Raw genomic sequence first — 24,918 nt, forward strand, 5'->3', positions numbered from 1 at the left:
TGGATAGAGGCACACACTCCTGGATAGAGGCACACACTCCTGGATAGAGGCACACGCTCCTGGATAGAGGCACACACTCCTGGATAGAGGCACACACTCCTGGATAGAGGCACACACTCCTGGATAGAGGCACACACTCCTGGATAGAGGCACACACTCCTGGATAGAGGCACACACTCCTGGATAGAGGCACACACTCCTGGATAGAGGCACACACTCCTGGATAGAGGCACACACTCCTGGATAGGGCACACACTCCTGGATAGAGGCACACACTCCTGGATAGAGGCACACACTCCTGGATAGAGGCACACACTCCTGGATAGGGCACACACTCCTGGATAGGGGCACACACTTTTGGATAGGGCACACACTCCTGGACAGAGGCACACACTCCTGGATAGAGGCACGCACTCCTGGATAGAGGCACACACTCCTGGATAGGGCACACACTCCTGGATAGGGGCACACACTCCTGGATAGAGGCACACACTCCTGGATAGGGCACACACTCCTGGATAGGGCACACACTCCTGGATAGGGGCACACACTCCTGGATAGGGGCACACACTCCTGGATAGAGGCACACACTCCTGGATAGAGGCACACACTCCTGGATAGAGGCACACACTCCTGGATAGAGGCACACACTCCTGGATAGAGGCACACACTCCTGGATAGAGGCACACACTCCTGGATAGGGGCACACACTCCTGGATAGAGGCACGCACTCCTGGATAGAGCCACGCACTCCTGGATAGGGCACACACTCCTGGATAGAGGCACACACTCCTGGATAGAGGCACACACTCCTGGATAGAGGCACACACTCCTGGATAGAGGCACACACTCCTGGATAGGGGCACACACTCCTGGATAGGGGCACACACTCCTGGATAGAGGCACACACTCCTGGATAGAGGCACACACTCCTGGATAGGGCACACACTCCTGGATAGAGGCACACACTCCTAGATAGGATACACACTCCTGGATAGGGGCACACACTCCTGGATAGGGCACACACTCCTGGATAGAGGCACACACTCCTGGATAGAGGCCCCCACTCCTGGATAGGGCACACACTCCTGGATAGAGGCACACACTCCTGGATAGAGGCACACACTCCTGGATAGAGGCACACACTCCTGGATAGGGCACACACTCCTGGATAGGGGCACACACTCCTGGATAGAGGCACACACTCCTGGATAGGGCACACACTCCTGGATAGGGCACACACTCCTGGATAGGGGCACACACTCCTGGATAGAGGCACGCACTCCTGGATAGAGCCACGCACTCCTGGATAGGGCACACACTCCTGGATAGAGGCACACACTCCTGGATAGAGGCACACACTCCTGGATAGAGGCACACACTCCTGGATAGAGGCACACACTCCTGGATAGAGGCACACACTCCTGGATAGAGGCACACACTCCTGGATAGGGGCACACACTCCTGGATAGAGGCACACACTCCTAGATAGAGGCACACACTCCTGGATAGGGCACACACTCCTGGATAGAGGCACACACTCCTAGATAGGATACACACTCCTGGATAGGGGCACACACTCCTGGATAGGGCACACACTCCTGGATAGAGGCACACACTCCTGGATAGAGGCACACACTCCTGGATAGGGCACACACTCCTGGATAGAGGCACACACTCCTGGATAGAGGCACACACTCCTGGATAGAGGCACACACTCCTGGATAGAGGCACACTCTCCTGGATAGAGGCACAGACTCCTGGATAGAGGCACGCACTCCTGGATAGAGGCACACACTCCTGGATAGAGGCACACACTCCTGGATAGAGGCACACACTCCTGGATAGAGGCACACACTCCTGGATAGAGGCACACACTCCTAGATAGAGGCACACAGTCCTGGATAGGGGCACACACTCCTGGATAGAGGCACACACTCCTGGATAGGGCACACACTCCTGGATAGGGGCACACACTCCTGGATAGAGGCACACACTCCTGGATAGAGGCACACAATCCTGGATAGAGGCACACACTCCTGGATAGAGGCACACACTCCTGGATAGATGCACACCCCTGGATAGAGGCACACACTCCTAGATAGAGGCACACACTCCTGGATAGGGCACACACTCCTGGATAGAGGCACACACTCCTGGATAGAGGCACACACTCCTGGATAGAGGCACACACTCCTGGATAGGGGCACACACTCCTGGATAGAGGCACACATTCCTGGATAGAGGCACACACTCCTGGATAGAGGCACACACTCCTGGATAGAGGCACACACTCCTGGATAGAGGCACACACTCCTGGATAGAGGCACACACTCCTGGATAGAGGCACACACTCCTGGATAGGGGCACACACTCCTGGATAGAGGCACACACTCCTGGATAGTGCACACACTCCTGGATAGAGGCACACACTCCTGGATAGGGGCACACACTCCTGGATAGAGGCACACACTCCTGGATAGAAGCACACACTCCTGGATAGGGCACACACTCCTGGATAGAGGCACACACTCCTGGATAGAGGCACACACTCCTGGATAGGGCACACACTCCTGGATAGAGGCACACACTCCTGGATAGAGGCACACACTCCTGGATAGAGGCACACACTCCTGGATAGGGGCACACACTCCTGGATAGAGGCACACACTCCTGGATAGGGGCACACACTCCTGGATAGAGGCACACACTCCTGGATAGGGGCACACACTCCTTTTGGATATGGGAACACACTCCTTTTTTATATGGGCACACACTCCTGGATAGAGGCACACACTGCTTCTGGATAGAGGCACGCACTCTTTCTAGACAGAGACACACACTCCTTCTGCATAGGGGCACACACATTCTGGATAGGGGAACACACTCTATTCACAAATTAATTATTAATACCTATTACATCTATTTACATCAATTTTAAAATGCTTCAAAACCCCCTGTGTGTGGTTCATTCTTTACAAACTACAAACATATAAATAAATACATTGAAATAGAAAAAATCCAAACAAACAGGACTCATGCAGATAGCAACATCTAATTTTTAACCCCATGAGCTACCTTTTTAGCCTTGAAAACATTTATTCATTTATGTGTTCACTCAATCACTCCTGCATGTAATTTGCTGTGTGTGAACTATAACAGGGGAAGAGCATGAACTTTACTTGCACAAAGAAAAGGGGGAGAAAAAATATATACTGCCTAAACTAGTGATGGGAGGTAAACTCTGTTTCTCCGGCAGAGTTTGCGTTGTTTTGCCCACTTCACTCTCCACTTGGAGCGCAGAGTTCAGCAAAACTCCGCCACCCACAGTGCAGCAGGGTTTTTCACATGTGCATCTCGCAAACACTAAGTTGATGAGTGCAAGCAAGAAAAACCGAGCACTAGAACGCCTCCCGGCCAGATTTCTCAATGCTGGCAGTTGCGGCATGTCGCTACCACTCACGATGAGAAAGTTGACACTTGTGCTACCTAAGTAGAAAATTTACTCGAGCGACAGAATGAAGCGATACCCTCTGGTGCGTCGGGTAGTGCTGTTCATGCTGATTTTACAGCACAGAAAAAGCTACTGCTGCTAAAAATGACTGTGAGAACGCGACATACCAGATTTCCACTACTCGCAGAACTCCATGGAATCTGGCAGAGTTTTTAGGTAACTCTGTGGAATAACATGAAGTTAAACTCCACGAGTTCCACCCACCCCTTCCTATAGCTCAAAAATGCATTGAGAAGGGCCTGTCTCTTTCTTTCTGTCTCTCTCACACACACACACACACACATTTCATTAGAAAAGCAAACAACACAAATGCGCATGCACACATATATAGCACACACACATACACACATGACAGACATGCATGCACACTTGCCACACACACACAGACTCTCGCACACCTGGTGCACACATTCATTAGACAAGCAGCTAACACATATGTACATGCACAGCCCCATACACACATCACAAGCACACATACACATATACCAGACACACAAATGCAGACATACTCCTGCACACACACAGACTCATGCACACCTCACACACACATTCAATGGAGAAGTAGACAACACATATGTGCATGCACACATATGAATACACACATCACAAACACAAATAACACATGCACACACACACATGCATACATACCACATGCATACACACATATACACACACAAACCCCACACACATTCATTAGACAAGTAGATAACACAAAGGGGCATGCACCAAGACACATGCACTCATCACAAGCACACACAAACACATCACGGGAGCACACACATATGACAACACACATATATACCACATATGTGAACAAACACACACACCTAGCACGTGCTAGGAACACACACATATCACATGGATGTGCAGACATAAGGACACTGGCACACACAGAAACATCACACATACACTCCTTGCCCTGGAGAGACTTCAGTCACCATGAAACCTGCATTAACATGTCTTGATACGAGTTAAACACCTGGAACCCAAGGGGCCACACTCGCCGAGGACTTAAGCATGTGGGAACTGTCTCTTTCTCAAGAACGGGTAGGTGTAAAGTGAGATTGTGGCATCCTGCCTCCTTCTCATTCTTTGTTGCAATATCATGGTTACTGGACATTCTACTCAGCTGTTGGTTTCATTAGCATTGGAATTAACTGTTTTGAATTTCTGAAACTGTGATTCCTGTCAGGTTGAGCTCCTGGATGGGTTCCTTCTTGCCTAAGAATAAATCTTGGATTTCAACCTCAAGAACACCTGCCTTGCGTGAGCCTTTACCTCCATTCAAGGATCTTACATTGGCGTAGTCTGCAGCTGGCAGAGGAACCCAACAAGACTCAACTCTACTGCTTCTTAAAGTTGTGCAAACCAGGTACTGAACTGGAACTCCTACCGCAGGTACTTTTCTTTAATTCCTTTGGGACACTCATTCTGGATTCATTCAATAGTAATTTACCCTGGGACTGGGAGCTAACGCCACGCTTTCCGTGTGATAGGTTGGAGGAAGGGTCGACGCTGGCTCGTCACTGTAGGGTGTGCAACTATGCCGTGCCTTGTCGGTAATGGGCTGGTGTATTTTTGCACTTTTCCTGTGTTCTGTTGGGTTGTTTCTAACCCTACTTGCCTCACTTCAACGTACCATTTTTACAAGTTTACAAGTATACATTTGAAGAGCTCATCACATTTGTACTCGCAAGCACAAGAATCCTCCTCGCTAGTTCTTTTCGTGTTGAGGGAGTCCCTGGGTGTCTAGAACGCAATCTCATTCTTCACTGGAGCGTGGTTGGGACTCTTTTTACATTGTGTGTCGACGATCTGGGAGCCTTCTTTGAAGTACTTCTTTGTTTTGTTGGAGCGTCTGGTTGCCACACTTGTCACGTTGCGTGACGACGACGTGGAAGCTATCTTCAAGTACTTCTATGTTCTCTCACTTGCGTGCCAATTCAGTGATACGCACCCTTGTTTTTTTTGCAGTTAGCATGTTTGGGAGTGCAAAGTCTGGGACACGCACACTTATACGGGAGTCAGCGTGTCACTTAAAGTCAGATACTTCTTTATTTTCTCATTTGCGTGCCACCTCAGCGGCATGCACACTTGTTCTTCTTGCAGTTACCTTGTTTGAAGTGCTAATTCTTTGGGAGTGCTAATTCTGTGACACGCACACTTATACGAGAGTCGGCGTGTCACTTCAAGTCAGTGTGCCACTACTGTGACACGCTCACATCATCATCGTAGTAGAAAGTCCTGTGTTCATACATGTGAGTCAGCGTGCCACTACTGTGACAAGCAGATATCTTCGTTGTCCTTGAAAGTTGGGAATTGCGTGTCTCTTCAGTGATGCAGACTTTTCATTATCCTTGACATTTCCGAGAGTTGTGCAGCGACAGAGACATTCTCCTTGCTTATGATTTGTCTAGTTTATTTTATGCATATGCTTGATTTTATTTAGTTGTTACAAGTTCTCATCACTCCTTTATGTGATTCTTGAAACACACACGTGGTCATGGTGTTTATCAACCAACACATTTTACACTGTACATCTAACTAGCTTAACATTTTCTAGTATTACTTTTAGTGCACGGAACAGTTGCATTTCCTTCTTCTTCCTCAGTTGCTTTAACGTCAAGTATGCAGAATGTTACTGCTCCCCCTTTCTTCCTTATGTCTCCTGGGGATAAACCCATACAATGGAAGAAATGGAAGACGGTTTTTGAGTGGTATGTTAGAGTGTGTGGTGTAAGTTTGAGTGCGGAGTGTAGATCTTCTCTTCTCCTTCATTGCTTGGGATCTGAAGGTCAGGACGTGTTGGATCACCTTCCTGAACTTAGTGATTCAGAAGGTAGGGATTTAAATAAATTTGAAATTTGTATGAAACAGCTTGATAAACATTATTTGCCCAAGGTTAGTACCATATTAGAAAGGTGTCATTTTGGGGGAAAGTGGTAAAACGAAGGAGAGACTGTTGAAAGCTACATCACCCAACTCAGGAAACTTGCTTCGAGTTGTAAGTTTGCTGAATGCACAAAAGTAAGGATTCATGATCAATTTATGTTAGGATGTAACATGGAAAAGGTAGTGAAGAACTTTGGCTGAGGAATGAACCTTCTTTAGATGAAGTTATCCAAGTGGCCAAGAGAGTTGAGCATTCTTTGAAATGTGTTGAGATGATAAAAAGGGATAAACCAGCAGCTGTTCAAGTTGTTAAAGGAGGCGAACAAGCTGTTAAGGTTGAGGAAAAACAAATGGTCAAACCAGAAGTTGTGCTAAAAAAAAAAAAAAGTAAGCCTTTTGTTCCCAAATGTTTTAGGTGTGACAAGGTTGGCCATCTGGCTAATGACAAAAATGTACAGCTTTGCCTGCTATTTGTACCAAATGCAAAAAGAAAAGTCATTTATCTATAGTATGCAAAACTAAGATTACAACTTCAAAAGTTAAATGTGTAGAGGCAGGGTTTACTGAAGAGGACTTTGTGGGTGGGCAAATTGTTGTTCAGGTTGATGCGCATGTGAATAAATTTGGTCCAATTGATGCAATTCATGTTGAGGTTGAAACCACCAGAGTTCTTTTTTAATCCGGTGCCAAAATCACCATTATTTCAAATGTGTTTTACCAAACTAAGTGGCTCTCTTCGTTTGTGTGTAGATTTGAGGCAATTAAACAGGTGTGTTATATCTGATTGCTATCCACTTCCCAACATTGCAGAGTGATTGGTTTTATTAGATGGGGCCAAGGTCTTCAGCTCCATTGACTTGGCCTCGGCTTACCATCAAATTGAGTTGGCAGAAACTATAAGGGACTATAGTGCCTTTATAACTCCTTTTGGCACTTTTCGCTTTGTTAGGATGCCTTTTGGGCTTGTGTCTGCAGCATCTATTTTTCAACGTGCAATTGAAAGAATTCTTAAGAACGGTAGGGGCGTTTGCGTATACCAAGATGATATTTTGGTTTTTGGTAAAGATCACAAGGAGCATGCGGAGCTTCTCAACATTGTCTTGGGTAGGCTGGAACAAAGTTATCTCACCATTAAATCTGAGAAATGTCGGTTTGGCACTTTGACAATACAGTACTTAGGGCCCATTATTTCCGGTGGTGGGATTAAGCCTAATGCCAATCTGGTTGACACCATTAATCGCATGTGTGCCCCCACGTCTAGAGAGGAACTCTTGAAGTTTTTCGGCATGGTCGATTATTATAATAAATTTGTGGGCAATTTTGCAGAACCCTGTTGTAATATGAGGACACTGTTAAGGAAGGGTGTTGAATTCAATTGGAGAGAAGCTTGTGAACATGAGTTTAACACTCTTAAAAGAAAACTTAGTGATGCTCCCAAACTAAATAGTTTTGATCCCTCAAAGACTTCCATCATTACCACTGATGCCGGCCTTAAGGGTTTGGGGCTGTTTTACAACAGGGAAGTGAAGGCGGTTTGAAAACCATCATGTTCATATTCAGAGGTCTCAAGGATGCAGACTCACGCTATTCTGTTATCGAACGGGAAGCTTTGGCAGTGCCCTGGGCTATTAAGAAGCTTAACATTTTTTTGTGGGGTACCAAGTTTCTAGTTAAAACTGACCACGAGCTGCTTTGTGAAATTTTCACAAAAAAAGGGATTGACTTTGTTTCCAGTAGGATTACCAAATGGGTAATAGCTTTACAAGAGTATGACTTTGGTATACCGTATATACCCGGTGTTGAAAATCACCCAGCTGACGCTCTTTCAAGACTTGTTGGGGAGGCAGCAGATGATGAAGTCGGTGATGAAAAGTGTGTTGAAAGTGATTTTCATGTTTGTGTTGTTGGGGAGGAAATCATTGATGAGCATTTAGGGTGTAATGAAATGTCTTTAGATCCTGTACTCACTGAAATATTGTCACTTATTCACAGAGGATCGCACACAAAGAAGCAGGCTTCTGATGAGGCAGCCAAATTTTGGGGTTTAAAGGATGAGTTAGCAGTTTGTAATAGGTTGTTAGTCCGGGGTACAAGTTTGGTTCTTTCCCTGAAACTACGCAAGGATTTGATTTAATTCGCTTACAAATCCCACTCTGGAATTTCTAAGAACAAAGAGAGGCTTTGTGCTTCTTATTGGTGGCCAGGCATGGAGTTTCATGCTGAAAGGGTCATAAGGGATTGCATCATTTGTGCTACTTGTGAAAAAGCAAAAGTAGTCAGGGTGCAACCTATGATCAACAGAGAGCTTCCTCGTGGTCCCTGGAAGGATGTGGCTTTGGATATTCTTGGGCCTATTCACTCTGATGATCGCCAAGTGTTCATACTGGTGCTCATCCATTTATTTTCTGGGTGGTATGAGATCCAAGCATTGAAACTGGTTTTGTTGTAAAGTTTTTAGAAACACTTATTGCTAAAGAAGGTTATCCAGAAACTATTCTTACAGACAATGGTGTACAGTTAGTCTCACGTGAAATGGAGATGTTTTTAAAAGATCGAGGGATCAGGCACAAGAGATGTTCTCTTTACCACCCAGAAACCAATGGTGTTGTGGAGAGGCTCAACAGGGTGTTAAAGGAGTCCATTTCTTGGGCAAAGGGCTCTGGTCTGAATTGGAAAGTTGAAGTTCCTAAAAAAATCAAGTCTTACAGGGTGACTTCCCACAGTATGACTGATATGTCACCTTTTGTTAATCTTGGATTTCAACCTCAAGAATACCTGCCTTACGTGATCCTTTCAAAACCAAAGGGGTGATCCTTTACCTCCATTTAGGGATCTTACAGTGATCTCTCACCTGGCTGAAGGCAGCAGGGCCTCATGGAAGGAAAGAGTGTCCTGGCCAGGGAGGAGACTGCACTCTCCACAGGTCCACAGTCTGAGCAGTGCACGCCCCTTAAAGCTGCCTCTTGCTGAGCCCTCAGGTTGTAGGAGGTGTAAACTGCAAGAAGTGTGAGAAGGGAGAGGGTTGGTTAGTGTCTGATACTCCACAGCAGCAGTGTTTGTTACATTGGATTAGCATCACAGTCTAGCAAAATGTCCAAATGGGATCCGTTGTTTTCCAAGCAAGTAACAGCAAGAGGGAGAGATATGATAGAGAAGGGAAAGAGAGGGGCGGGGAGAAGACAAAACTAAGAGGAGAGAAGATTAGCAAAGGAGAGAGGGAGGAGTGAGTGTGGAAAGATAGAGGCGGAGGGACAGAATTAGAGAGTGAGAGAGAGAGGAAAGGAGATGGAGGGAGAGAGAGAGAGAGAAAGAAAGAGTGAGAGGAAGACAGGGAGAAACATAGAGAGAGAGAGGGCGAGAGAGAGAGAGAAATAGAGCGAGAGGGAGAAACAAAGAGCGAGAGAGAGAGAAACACTGAGATACACAGAGTCACAGAGAGACATAGAGAGCAAGAGACAGAGAGAGAGACAGAAACAGAGAGATACAGAAACAGAGAGAGAGGGAGACAGAGAGAGGCACAGAGGGACGTAGAGAGAAAGAGATGTGAGAGAGACAGAGAGAGAGCGAGAGAGAAAGGCAGAGAGAGACATAGAAACAGAGAGAGAAAGACAAAAATATAGAGAGTGAGACACAGAGAGAACGAGAGAAGAGAGAGACAGAAACATAGAGTGTGATAGAATTACAGAGAGAGACAGAGAGAGAAATAGAGAGAGAAAGACAAAAATATAGAGAGTGAGACACAGAGAGAACGAGAGAAGAGAGAGACAGAAACATAGAGTGTGAGAGAATTACAGAGAGAGACTGAGAGAGAAACAGAGAGAGAAAGAGACATATAGAGCGAGAGAGGGGGCTACCCATGGGCTACCTGGTAATGCACGTGGCAGAAAAGAAATCACCGACACACAGGGGCAAATGATGCCCCCCTCACTCCACCCACCTCCCATGCAGTAGGCCGGTGAAGAGGGAGGCACTTGACTGCAGAGCCTGGCCGGTGAGCACATGGCATATCTTGGACTACTATCAGCAGCGCTTAATTTGTAAAAACATAAGTGCCAGGGCTCTTGTCAGGATGCCACTGCAGCTTGCACCAGACATTGACCCTGCCAGCACTGCCAATAATAGTAACGGCACAACCACCAACCATCACACTCCTACAGGTGTGACAATTCAGGCTATCCCAGGCCCCCAAAGCTATAAGAATGGATTAGGCAGCATTATTGTTATTTTTAATGTATATTGAATTAATAATTACCTGTTGTTGTGATAATCTCTAAATAAGGCAGACAGCGCCACCTTGTGGCAGACTGTGACAAGCGCTGGTGAGGACAATTAATTGCCGGTGCCGAGCACTGGACCCCAACGGCTCAAATTAAGCACTGATTATCAAGCGATGGGACGATGCCACCTGTGGAAGATCTGCATGGATCGGTCTCAGTTTCACACGACAGGTGAATATGAGTCGGCTGAGCGAACACGACTGTTGTCCGACTCAGTCTAGCACCTGTGCACAGGTAGCGCTGTCACATATGGAACCGAAGTAAAATGATCAGGATTCAATCGGAAGCCAAAAGAGACTGCATCAAACTGCTTTCGATACAGTGTAACTGGTAGTGCTTTACTCAATACTGTATCGTTAATTGTGTGTTCGTTTAATTGAAGACAGGAATATGATACGAAGGCCAGTGATGCTGCTTTATGTGCAAATCATCGGTCAAGAAACCAAGTAGGAGGTCCCTTCAGTACATATTTAGGGCCCGATTCACAAAGGTAAACTTACAGCAAAAGTCTACCTTTACTACGTTTCAATATTCACAAAGGTAAGTTACTACTAGTAAAGTAAGTCACTACTAGTAAAGTTAGACCTTTGGTCTAAATTTTCCTTTGTGAATACCGAAAAGTAGTGAACTTATACAAAACTGTAAGTTCACCTTTGTGATCGGGCCCAGATTCTGTCGCATGGGCCATATATTGTCATATTTCCTAGAGACGGCCTTCACAAGATGTGTGTAGGTTGGGGGGGTCGGGACATGGCTTTGCCCAGCAGTGATCGCTGAGTACAGCAGCCCACCCTAGAGAGAGGAAGGCGTCTCCAGCTGCACGGGGGGGGGCAAGCTGGGAATCTCAGTGGCTATTAGCTCCAACCCCGTGTAAGTTAGCTTGGAGCACCTTCTCACTTGGGGCATTTGGACGACAGGCAGAACTCTGGCCCATGACTATATGATGTGTTGTTGAGGTTTCGTAGAGAAGTGGCCAGGGCAGGGAGAGCTTGATTCAGTGACCGAGATGTTCCACATTTTGAAGCCATCCCAGACACTAGGTAGAAGCAGAGGAGATGGAGCCGGATACCAGGAGTTTTATTTTTCAGGCTGTGCCCTGTTCCCTGCAACAAAATTGTCTCCACTTGTTTGGGCCACTTGAGCACTCCTATATAAAAGGTTTGTAGTCATCCAATGAGGATCGGATTGGGCCCAGCATGGCCAGATGCAACAACTTGCTTCAAGAGACATGGAAACATGTCCGGTCCCAGACACTGGACCAGAAGACCGCAAAAGAGAGGGATGAGGCAGACAAACGGAGACAGTCCAAGGCCCAGCAGGCAATACCGCATAAAACACCAGAGCCCAGACCCAAGCCTGAGAAGTTGGAGGAGGAAACAGTAGCAGACACAACCCTCCAGTGGGGAAGCAGGAAGAGGACACTGGCGAGGAAAGAGGACTTCCTGCCCAGCAAGAAGTTGAACGAGGCAGGCACTGTGGAAAACGACAACAAAAAAGAGATGGAGGATGAGGAAGAAGGTCAGGAGGAGCTCCGGTCGGTACTCCAAGAACTCCATCAGCAGCTCACCATGATGGGAATCACAGAAGAGACAGCACAGTGGATCCCGGACGTGGGAACAGAGGTGTTCATCGGAAACACTGAAGACAGCACAGGAGAGGGAGAGCAGGACCAGCAGGGGGCTCAGCACCCCACCCCAGTAGTTTTCAAACTGGGCACTGATGGCTAGCGTGGAGACAATGGCGATATCAATACAATATCAGAAAGAAGACCTGTACAGTGGCCATCTTAGTATGGGCTTTGTTCTTCCGCCCTCTCAAACTACTCTACTGAATGTGACCTGGTAAACCCCCACCCGGGCATGGACATATGTCTAACAGCTGCTCACTCAGATGGGCCATCTGGACTCGGCTGCACTTTCCGTAATCAAACCTTGATAGTAGGGCAGACCTGCGAATATATTTCACAACGCAAACCGAACGATGGGGCGGCAGTCCCATCACTCTCCCAGCCGCCATGGGAGATAATTACTACACCGTTATCTATCCTACTAATCTCCTCCAAATCCCTTAAACACTCCATCCTGAAAAGTCATCCCGAGACCCTGATATCTGACCATCGTGTCTGCTTGAATCAGGGCACTGTCATCAACGACCTCTTCTTCCACTCAAGGAAAACGTCTCTCTGGCACAATGCCTTTTTGAACCTCCTCAAAGTACAGGGAGCCAGGAACATCCCTCACGGAAAAAAACTCACAATCATTCCATCTGCAACCCTGCGTGTTGACCTTACCATCACCTTATACAACAGTGGCGTTATCCTAACTCAAGGGCCTCCCAAAAACCTCATCAAATTGGAAGACCTCTTCACCCTCCTTAAAAAACATGTTCACAACCCGTCTCAGTCCATGCTCCCGCCGCTCCACCTCTTGCCCAATCCACATAGTGTGCCTTGCCTCGCACCAAACACTCCTCCAAGTGACCTCGTCACTGGGCATCCCGGCCCTGACACCCTGTCACCAACGCGTGCCAACCACTGCACGTCCACACCACCAAACCGAGACCATCAGACGATCCCCTGCTCAGTTGGCTTCTGAAACTCCCCCTAGGGCCCACTTCATATGCCACCCCAGCCCCGCTATCACGCATCCAGCACATACCCTCAGATGCGTCCCTAAACCCTCAACCTCCTGCCCGCGTAATCTTCCTGCACTCCGGGATACGGAAACTCATACTAGGGCCCATCACACTGGTATGGAAATGCCTAATAGGGCCCAGAACTTTAGTTGACTTAGCCCCACCATTAGGCAACACAGTCAGACAAAATCGCTTCCCCCCCTTTTCAGCCCCCTTCCCGCAAGATTTCCCTCTCATAATGACACTGATCGACCTAGCCCCCCTCACTCCATCTGAATAGCCCGCCTAAACCCACCTCTAGGCTGCCAGCACACACTATCAGGACCGCTCCCTTGCAACTGGCCCCCTGCCTGCCAGAACCTACCTCTCTTAGAGATATTAATAATCTTTACTGCAGAGACACAAAAATTAACACTGGGCATCCACAAGTCCATTCTGGACCTAAAGCACCTTCTTCACATCACCGAACTCTCCTTCTTCAATCTCTGGTTCTCGCAGAGCGTGACCCACATCCCTGTCAAAAAGCCCCTCCTTCATCCCCTACCAGTTTCCCTGAGACACCTTCACCCCTGCAAGCAACCCTGACACCTCTCGGAGGATGAAATTCTTGCTCTCCTCCATACCTACAAACCCACCCGTGGCACGCTTAATCCCTCAGAACTCTCGGAGGAAGAAGTGGCTGACCTCCTAAGTGGTTACAACTCTGCCTTGACCACCCCATGCCCCTTGGACCTAAGGGAAGAACTCCCTATTGACATGGCTGCATCCAACCCTAACAGATCTACTACCCTCCGCCTCAGAGGGGTGGTAAATAGCAACGTTGCTAAGTTCCCATCTATGCTTCTACCCTTGACACTCACTCCTGCCCCTCCCCCTAATAAAATGCCGGTCAGCTGTAAAATATGCATCTGATGTCTACAACCTCATCCTGAGACATAAATCGGACCTAGCGATTTTGACAGAATCTTAGCTCAAGGACTCCTCATCGCCCTACCTAGACCTCTTAATCCCACCCAACTACAACATCATAAGGATGGACAGGCACTCAAAGACGTGACGTCCATAATGTTGGTGGAGATGTTAGGTGAGGCGTCCCTCCGATGAAGGCATAGGCCCAAATGCAAGGAATGTTTCCTGGAGTAGGCCGGATGGATCTGTGCGTTCACTGATCGACCTCCTATTCACCTCCCAAATGGTAAAGCCTTTGAGAAGTTCCATGGTCACCGTCCACTTCTCTGACCACAGAGCAGTCAGTTTTGATTGGGAACTTGCAGGGAAGTTCCCTCCCTGCCCAGGATTGTGGAAACTAAACTGCTCATTGCTGGAAAATGAGAAGTTAGTGGCAAACCTCTGAGTTATATATGTAAAGTGGAGGGACATGAAAGACCTCTTTCCCTCCGCCAGTGAGTGGTGGGAATGGGTGAAGCTCCAGAGCTTTTTCCCGGATGCCAGCAGAGCTGCTGCACAGGAAAAGAAGAGGTCACTCAGGAAGCTGTAGAGTAAACTGAAGCAACTGTACAAACTCGAGCTGGAGGATGGGACGTGGATGAGAAACTGGAGGAAACCCGAAAAGGGCTCCCTGACTTCTTTAAGGAGGAATCCAGGAAAATCATCTTCCAGACCAGAACCTAGAACCTTGAGAAGGACGAGAAATGTAACTCGTTCTTCTTCACAAACTTAACTCAGCCCACACGCCACTGGCAGAGCTTCAGGACTCAGAGGTCAACCTCCAAGGTGAGAAAAAGCAAGTCATGAGAGTCGTAACCGACTTACAAGGTGAGCTTTATTCACCAAAGTCATCAGAGAGAGCCCAGGTGGATAGTTTCGTGGAGGGCATCTCAAAGACATTGGGTCCGGAAGAGAGAGAGGGCCTGAATGCGCCCTTCACCCTTAAAGAACTGCACTTAGCCGCTACGACCTCCAAGAGAGGCAAGACACCCGGGAATGACGGTGTTCCAGTGGAACATTATGTTGAACTGCGGGACCTGATCTGGGTGGACTTGCTGGATCTCTATGAGGAAATGCTGGGCAAGGGCAGTATGCCGCAATTCCTGGGAGAGGTTATGATAACACTTTTGTACAAGAAGAAGGGAGAGAGAGAAGACCTCAAGAACTGGAGGCCCATCTCTCGCCTCAATTTGAAGTACAAAATTCTCGCAAAGGTGATGGCCAACCGCCTAAAGAAGGTAATCGCAGAGATAGTCCACCCCGACCAGTCTTGTGGGATTCCGGTTGGCAAATCGCGGACAACCTGGCCCGGGACACAATTGAGCATGTCAAGAGCTGCAAGGTTCCGACGCCCTTGGTCAGCATGGATCAGGAAAAGGGGTTTGACCACGTTTGCCATGAGTTCATATAACAGACACTCAGAGCACTGGGGATGGGAGACTTCTTTTGTGACGTGGTGACCACAATGTATAGAAATATATCCCTAGCGTCATGTTGGTTAACGGCAGGAAAACCAACCCCTTCCTCGTCATGTCAGGCGTCAGGCAAGACTGTCTGCTCTCCCCCCTCCTGTTCCTCTGTGTGATTGAGCTCCTCGCCGAATGCATCAGACAGAAGAGGAACATCAGAGGGGTGACAGCCCCAGGAAGCAAGGGAAAGGGTGAAGTGAAGTGTTCCCTCTACATGGATGTCTCAATGTTCTGCGTGGATGGACGATCTGTGAGAGAACTGGGGAGGACTTGCATCGAGTTTGGAAAGGAGTCAGGAGCGAAGATCAACAGCACCAAGTTGGAAACCCAACTCCTCGGACACTGGACCCCCAGCCAAGATCCACTGCCATTCCCCATCAAGCAGGACTTCCTAAAGATCCTTGGAGATTGGTTTTGGGGAAAACGTGCAGCAGAGAAGACATGGGAATGGAGACTAGCAATGAGAATGCAGAAGCTGGGACTCTGGAGCCTCTGGAAGCTGATGATGGAAGGGGAGTCTTTGGTCCTGTGGAACGAGACCTTGCCAGTGCTCCAGTACCTTGCCCAAGTGTAGCCTTTGCAGTCCTGCATGGTCAAGGCCTTCACGAGAATGATCTTCTACTTCATCTGGAGTTCAAAGATGGAAAGGGTGAGGAGGGCAGTGATGTTCAAGACCCACAACAAGGGAGGCAAGGGAGTGCAAGACATCGCCACCATGCTGAGGGGAATCTTCGTATGCCACTGCGTGAGGAGTATCCTGAGGACCGAAGCCGAGAGCCAAGTTGGCGTTCTGATGGCACGATTCTTGCTGTTGTCAATGTGGAGGCGCCTCGGATGGGCCGAGTGGGTGAGCGCTGTCCCATACAACTGGGAGGCCCCGTGGTTCAATAAGGGAGTGGAGAAGTTCATGAAGAGGTTCGGGCTGGAGGCTGCCGCCCTCGCCACATGGTCCCCGAAGCTTGTGAAACGGCAGACACGAGCAAAGGACATCAGCAAACTGATCAGCACCCTCCCCTCTGCCACAATAGACCACGTGTAGAGAAACATCTTATCCAAGAGCCTGACCAACCAGCACAAAGACATTGCCTGGATGGCAATCCAAGGAGGACTTCCCAAGAGAGCTTTCATGAGGCTAGAGGACTCAACTTATACAAGTCCTGCCCGAGAGCGTGCACCACGTAAGAGATGACATACCACCTCTTCTGGGAGTACGCGTATGCGCAAGATCTGCTGAAGGCCCGAGGCTTGGAACTTAGGGCCTGGATAACTACGCCCTGCATTACCGCAGACTCTGAGATGTATGGTTTGTTCCCAGGGACACACGCACTGAGTGACCTCCAGAACTGCTGGAGGCTCCTGTGCTGTCTTAAAGATGTTCTTCGGGGGACGTGGTCTTGCCATGCAGCAAGATGGCTGCTTGTTGAGAGTTTTCATACATCCTGCACTGCACGAAGTGCAAGAGATCCGTGCAGCTTGAGCGCCAGAAAAAAGCCACAAACGAGACGCCTTGGAGGCTTCATTCCGACTGCTGTATGAAGCAGATAGGCGGGCTCTGACAGGCCTTGTGCATGGGCCGTAGCCCTGCCGTTCGAGTAGCCTAAAGATCCGTTGGTTGGAGTGGGGAGCAACGGAATCCGAAGCAACCCAACCGAAACCGAGTGGCCTGCTGCGTGTCCCCCCACTGCAAGTAAGGAAGGAGACACGGAGGGAACCGTTGACAAATCGCACCCCCGGATGCCATCACGTCTGCCCTAGGCATGGGGGCGCTGAGCGGAGCTCATTGCAGGAAGCTGGAGCCGCGCTGGAGATTGGAGGTGATAAGGGCAGGGAGCACGACGGGGGCCTCAGGGGCAGTGGAAAGGGAGGGGCCCATGAGAGGGACCTCAGGGCCAGTTGAAAGGGAGGGGTGCATGAGAGAGGCCCAAGGGGCAGTGGAAAAGGAGGGCCATGAGAGGGGCCTCAGGGGCAGTGGAAAGGGTGGGGTGCATGAGAGGGGCCTCTGGGGCATTGGAAAGGGTGTGGTGCATGAGAGGGACCTCAGGGGCAGTTGAAAGGGAGGGGTGCATGCGAGAGGCCCAAGGGGCAGTGGAAAGGGAGGGGCATGAGAGGGGCCTCAGGGGCAGTGGAAAGGGAGGGGCATGAGAGGGGCCTCAGGGGCAGTGGAAAGGGCGGGGTATGAGAGGGGCCTCAGGGGCAGTGGAGAGGGCGGGGCATGAGAGGGGCCTCAGGGGCAGTGGAAAGGGCGGGGTATGAGAGGGGCCTCAGGGGCAGTGGAAAGGGAGGGGTATGAGAGGGGCCTCAGGGGCAGTGGAAAGGGAGGGGTGCATGCGAGAGGCCCAAGGGGCAGTGGAAAGGGAGGGGCATGAGAGGGGCCTCAGGGGCAGTGGAAAGGGCGGGGTATGAGAGGGGCCTCAGGGGCAGTGGAGAGGGCGGGGCATGAGAGGGGCCTCAGGGGCAGTGGAAAGGGCGGGGTATGAGAGGGGCCTCAGGGGCAGTGGAGAGGGCGGGGTATGAGAGGGGCCCATGGGGCAGTGGAAAGGGAGGGTCCCATGAGAGGGGCCACAGGGGCAGTGGAAAGGACGGGGTATGAGTGGGGCCTCAAGGGTAGTGGAAAGTATGGGGCACGGGGATTGATGGGGGTACTAGGAGAGAAAACAATATTTTGTAACATAACCAATATTTTTTTAGGAATTTTTAGGACTTTAAAAACAGACAGGTCATTTTGTGCATTTGTGTCTCTGTGTGTGAAAAAAATTCTGCTGACATCCCATTATACCCAACCGAAAGCACTTGTACTCAACTATTTCTCATAAAATACATTTGTAAAGGGGTGTAAGTCTCAAATGGACATACTCTGGTTTTCTTCTCACAGAGCCCTGGCGGAGCCTCCTTGCTTACAACTGGCAGGCTTCAAGCGCCTACCTACTCTCCCTCGTAGAGTTCAGGGTCAGTGGGTCAACTAATAAATCAACCTTAAATTGCAAGCAGGACAACAACGAATTGAATGAGAATATGGAAAGGGCATGAACAGGGGCAGGGCGCCTTAGTTTGGGGAGTACACACATGATGATGGTGCTCTGGCTGCTGGCAATGAAGAGCAGAGCTTCCCATTGGCTGGGCTCTACAGCGGCAGGAGGCTCGGCTGTGGGGTACCTTAGAAGGCAGAGAATGGTCTGCACCAAGTGGTTGCTAGTCCGTGTAGACCTGGTCCTTGTGGTGTCTCTGCTGAAGATCACACTATGCAAAGCTATGCTAAACTGTGTGCTGCCTCTTCCAACCCACCCCAACCCGATCGGGTCTTGGTAATCCTATCTGGACTGAACCCCACAGAAGGCTCAGGCATGCTGCTGTTGCAACAATCAACCTCCCTGTAACGCAGTCAGAGCTCCTCAAGCCAAGTGTCTCCTGCACCTAATACCTGCAACGAAGTCTCTCACCCCAAGGATTGAGGCAGCCAGAATCGTGAAGTGTCATTGGTAGTGGTATAGTTAGGAGTATTGGTGGTAGTGGCATTGTACTGGTGATGGTGGTGGCAATGGCATAGGCAATGATATTTGTGGTAGTGGTGGTGTTGGTGGTGTTTTTGGTGGTACTGTGTCTGTGGTATTGGTGATACAGAATGAATTAGTGAATGAATTACTTTTATAATGCACTCAGTGACCTCAAAGGAAACTGGTGGTATATGATTAGGTGGCATTTTGTTATTGTTGATAGTATTGATGTGGTACTGATGGTATGGTGTTAGTGGTAGTTGCATTGTGGCAGCAATCTGCTATTCGTATTTGTGTTATTCGTAGTGGTTGTGGTGTTTGTTGGTTTTTGTGATGTGCCATTGGTGGATTTGGTTGTGATATTGTTGGTTTTGGTGGTGATATTGACGGTCAAGGTATCGGTGGTGGTATGTGTAGTATTGGTAGTGGCACCAGAGGTGGTAATATTAGTAATGGTGGTATTGCTGGTAGTGGGGTTGTTGGTGGTACTGTTAGTGGTACGAGGGGTGGTGGCATTGGTGATGGTGGTAAAGAATGCAGTAGTGAATTAAGTACTTTTGTAATGCATTCAGTGCACTCAAAGTGTATTGGTGGTGTTAGTGGTAGTGGTGTTTGGTAATTGTTGAGGGTAATGACTTGGTGCTTGTGGTGTTTAGTTGTATTGTTGTAGCATTACCGTATTGGTATTTGTGTTATTGGTAGCGGTACTGGTGTAATTCATACTGGTGGTGGTGTTATTGACACTGGTGATGGTGTTATTTTTAGTGGTAGCGGAGTTATGTGTACTGGTGGTGGTGTTATTTGTAGTGATGGCGGTTTTATTCGTAGTGGTGGGGGTGTTATTGGTAGTAGTGGTGTTATTCATACTGGTGGTGGTATTATTCGTAGCAGTGGTGGTGTTATTTGTAGCAGTGGTGGTTTTATTCGTAGTGGTGGGGATGTTATTGGTAGTGGTGGTGTTATTCCTACTGGTGGTAGTGTTCTTGGTAGTGGTGGTGGTGTTATTTGTAATAGTGGTGGTGTGTTATTTGTTTTTTTTTGGTTTTTTTATTTAAATTTTTCAAATATCTTTATTGAAAAAAATCAAGGCAGACACAGTACATCGTGGAATATCGCAGTGCAAATATACAAAACAAAGAGCAGGTCGATCTTTGTATTACAAATAGGTGTCAACTGTCGGCACTTTTAAACAATCATAAGGAAAATATCACAGCTCCACCTCACCGAGGTCCCACCCTCGTGGGGAAACAACACAGAACAATATCAGCAGTGAAGGGCTAAGGAAAGGAGGGTGGGAGCGCACAGAGCAGGGCGGAGAGGCAGTCACTGACCAGCGCCGGCGGCTGCTGCGGACCCTGGGACGGCGGGGAGCGCGTGAGAGGCAGTGTCACTGGAGCGGGGACGGGAAAGGAGGTAGGTGACCAGAGGGCCCCAGATGTCAACAGGTCGGGACCTAGCAGGCATTAAATCCAGGAACTCCGATAGAAGAGTCTGGCACCGAGAGGCGTCCTCCAGCCAACTCTCAACCTTGGGAGCAGGGCAGCGACCCCAACACACGGCCTCCCTACGCCTAGCAAGGACCAGCAGCATCCCGATCAAATGGCGAGAGATGTCAGGGCAGATTTTGACGAAACCAAGAAGGCACAGGGGTGGATCTGGGCGCACTGTCGCACCGGTAATGTCAAAAATGGCGGAACACACCGTCTGCCAGAACTCCGATTCCCTAGGACAAAGCCAAGCAAGATGAGCAAAATCTGCCGCAGGAGCAGCGAAATGCACATAATTGTCACCAGGAGTAACCCGGAGCCTGTGTAGCTGCACCGGGGTGTGGTACAGCCTATGCAAGTACTTGAAATTGATCAACCGGAGACGGTAGTTCGGCGACAACCTCTTTGTCTGATTACAACAGTAAAGCCAGTCTGCCGGCGAGATGTCTGTACCAAGATCAGCACCCCATGCCTCCCGAGCACAATCAGAGGAGATGGGGGCAGGCACTAGAGTGAGAGCATATTATTTGGTGACTAATTTGTGCGGGGTCAAGGAGGTATATATGAAATCCAGAGATGGCATGGTGGGTGGGGGCTGAGGGAAGGTGGGTTGCAGCTTCCGGCACGTGGCACACAGCTGGTAGAATAAAAGCGTGTCCAGTGGCCCTGAGGCATCAGGGAGCGTATAGAAGGTGTCCTCTGGGTAGAGATATGCGACCGTCGTCAGGCCCAGGCATGTCGCACTCCTGGACATACTAGAGGCCTGAAGTGAGGGAAAATCCGGGTGGTTCACTATGGGCCACCTCTGTGCCTTCTCGGTTTTGTCAAATTCTGCCCTGACATCTCTCGCCGTCTGATCGCGATGCTGCTGGTCCTTGCTAGGCATAGGGTGGCTGTGTGTCGGGGTCGCTGCCCTGCTCCTAAGGTTGAGAGTTGGCTGGAGGACGCCTCTCGGTGCCAGACTCTCCTATCTGACTTCTGGGATGTAATGCCTGCTAGGTCCCGACCTGTTGACATCCGGGGCCCTCTGGTCACCTACCTCCTTTCCCGTCCCGGCTCCAGTGGCACTGTCTCTCCCGCGCTCCCTGCCAACCCTGGGTCTGCGGCGGCCACCGGCGCTGGTCAGTGACTGCCTCTCCTCCTTGCCATGTTCGCTCCACCCTCCTTTCCTTAGCCCCCCACTACTGATAATGTTCCGTGGAGTTAGCAGAGAGCAAGGGAACACCAGACAACCAGCGCAGGCCAGACCAGGCCCATTGCAGTGTCTCGACTGTCAATCTCAGCCAGAGGGCGCACCGCGGGTGCAAACAAAGCTGTGGACAAGGGCCAGGGAGATGCCACATCTGTCTTCACTGCAACATGAGGCTGATAAGGGGAGGGGTGGCTCCAGAAGTGCAGGAAGTTGGCCTGAGCACACAGGGTATAAAGCCTGAAGTCAAGTGCGCCCATCCAGATGGCAGCCATGGGTAGGGTAAGGATGTCATAGGCTACTCTTGGCTGTTTACCCGCCCAGACTAGCGAAATGATCAGGGAGCGTAGTTTGAGAAAGAAATGAGAGGTGAGGGGAAAAGGGATATTTAAAAACAAATAGAGAAATTTAGGAAGTACAACTATTTTAACGATTGTGATGCGGCCCGCTAGGGACAGCGGAAGCCAGCTCCACGATGGAATCCTGGATTCCCGCCATTCTACCGAACACCCAAAGTTTGATCTCCACAGTTCATCCAGATCCCTACTCAGCCAGATGCCCAAATAGTGCATGGGGCCAGAGGCCCACACAAAAGGAAAATCAGGGGAGAATGGCACAGTGGCGTCAGTCAAAGGGAAAAGAACCGACTTGCTCCAGTTCAACTGGATGTCCGACAGCCTGCCAAAGCGAATGATCTCCCGGACCAGAGGGCTAAGGTTCCCTTGGGAATGGTGGACATACAACGTGACATCGTCCGCATACATTGAAACTAGCAGGGAACGGGATGAGAAACCAATACCCGTGTGAATGTGGTGCTGCTGTAATCTGGCGGCCAGGGGCTCCATCGCTATAGCAAAAAGCATAGGTGATAGGGGACACCCCTGACGTGTGCCTCGGGCGATAGGGATAGGGTCGGAGACATGGCCGTTGACGCGGAGACGTGACAAGGGGCTGATGTAGCCTGCACAGAAAGGTTTCACTGAAGCCCATACATGGCAAGATATAAAATAAGAAAAACCACTCCAACGTATCAAACGCCTTCGTGGCATCCAGCAGGGCGGCGACGGCCGGTAGGTTAGGATTAATTTGGTGCAAAACTGAAAAAATTGTACGGAGGCTGTGCGAGGTAGCCCTACTGGGAATAAAACCTGATTGATCGGGAAGGGTAATGGTGGGCATGAGTAAAAGGAGGGTGGAGGCGATCAATTTGGCAAAGATTCTGTTGTTTATATTGATTAAGGAAAGGGCGCAATATGAATCACGATGGTCAGCAGGCTTATCGGGTTTGAGAAGCAGTGCTATCAGCGCCTTGCACAGAGAAGGCGGGAAGGAGCCGTTGTCGAATGAGTCATTATACATTGCAGTCAGATGTGGCTCCAAGATATCGGCAAATGTTTTGTAAAACGAGGCTGGCGGGCCATCCAGTCCATGGGCCTTATCGCCGGGTAATCTACTGATGGCAGCCAATATTTCCTCCCTAGAGAACGGTTCATCAAGGAATTTATGGTGATAATCTTCCAACCAGACCAGCGCAATAGAATTGAAATATTGATCGAAATTCTCCCGTGGCAGGGTAGCGCCAGTGGAATAGAACTGAGAGTAAAAGTCAAGGAAGCGGGATTGTATGTCCACCGGGGAGGTAGTCTTGTCTGGGCCACCATCACTCAAGGCCGTGACCAAGGAAGCTTCACATGGAGGGCATAGAAGGTTAGCGAGAGTGCGCCACGGGTGGTCACCCTCTCCAAAATGGCACGCCCGACCCTCCCTGCCCAGGAAGGACAGTTCTCGCCCAGCCTCATCAGAGAATTCAGTGTATTTTTAACGCAGTAGCACGAGCGTCTCAGGACTAGGGTGTGCCGCCTGGGCGGCATCGAGATCTTTGATTTCCTCCTCAAGCTTAGCCAAAGTGGCACGAATAGATGGAAGGATGCTGGCCTGTTTCGAAATACATTTGCCACAAATGACGGCCTTGAACCCCTCCCATAGGGTGGAATCAGAGTCCACGGTGCCCGCATTGAGATCGAAATATTTAGTGATCGCAGTCTGGATATTCACGCAGAAAACAGAGTCCCGGAGGGCATTAGGAGAAAGGTGCTAAGTAAAGGCCCATCACGGGGAGTGAGGAGGGCGAAGACTCATCTGAACTGGCGCGTGGCCAGAAAAGGTGCGAGCCATTTGCGCCGCGTCGGCAAGCCAGGACAGAGCATCCGGCGAGGCCAGCCAGAAATCTATGCGCGACCAACAGCCCCATGCGCCAGTGAAGCAGGTGCCCTCCCGTATGTCTGGATGGGAGTGAAGAGCATTATCAGTTAAAATGGATGAAAGAGCTGCAGCAGCTTGCGGGTGAAACGGGTGGGAGCCCAATCGATCCAAGGTCGCGGATAGCAAAACATTAAAGTTCCCCCGCAAAGGATGGCTGCAGGACCACAGGAGGAGATTAGGTGCCAAACGTGGGTAAAGAATACAGCATTATTCCAGTTGGGGCCGTAGACTGCAGCAATAGTAACAGGTTGTGCAAATAGTAAACCATGGTGAATCGCGTACCTGCCTTCCGGATCTTGGATCACCCGGGCTGTCTGCCAAGGGAGGCACCGCCTTATCAGAATGGAGACACCCCTGGCATACGACGAGTAGGTGGCAGGGGATTCCCCACAATACCGGGAGTGAAATTTGGAGATATTCTGCGACAGCAGGTGCGTCTGCTGCAAGAGACATATATCCACTTTGTGTCATTGTAAATGGGAAAGAATCAGCCTGGCTTTACGGTGGTCATTCAAGCCCCGGATATTCTAGGATCAGCAAACTACGTCAGCCATGGAGGGGCAGTGTTAAGGACAGTACCACGCAGCACAGGCGGGGGGGCCCGCAAAGGAGCGCAGCGCACATGGGGAGCAGGAAGGGGGAGGGTGGTAGCCTGCCGTCCAGGCGGGTGGGGGGAGCAGGCACCCTGGATCGCTCCATGGGAGGTCCACAACCTGGACAGTGAACAAAAGGTGCGCAGGCGACTAACTAGCAGA

General features: G+C 49.7%; 1 protein-coding gene across 1 annotated transcript in view; it reads right to left on the minus strand.

The window, feature by feature from the left end:
* The window catches only part of LOC144752264 (uncharacterized), a 154,650-nt gene that overhangs the window by 48,475 nt on the left and 81,257 nt on the right, over positions 1-24,918 (minus strand). Inside the window, exon 5 of the mRNA XM_078640275.1 lies at positions 9,258-9,401. Coding sequence (XP_078496401.1) covers positions 9,258-9,401 — 144 coding nt within the window. The remainder of the gene's footprint in view (positions 1-9,257; positions 9,402-24,918) is intronic.

Source organism: Lissotriton helveticus, chromosome 4_2, assembly GCF_964261635.1.
Source record: "Lissotriton helveticus chromosome 4_2, aLisHel1.1, whole genome shotgun sequence".
NCBI classification, from domain to species: domain Eukaryota; kingdom Metazoa; phylum Chordata; class Amphibia; order Caudata; family Salamandridae; genus Lissotriton; species Lissotriton helveticus.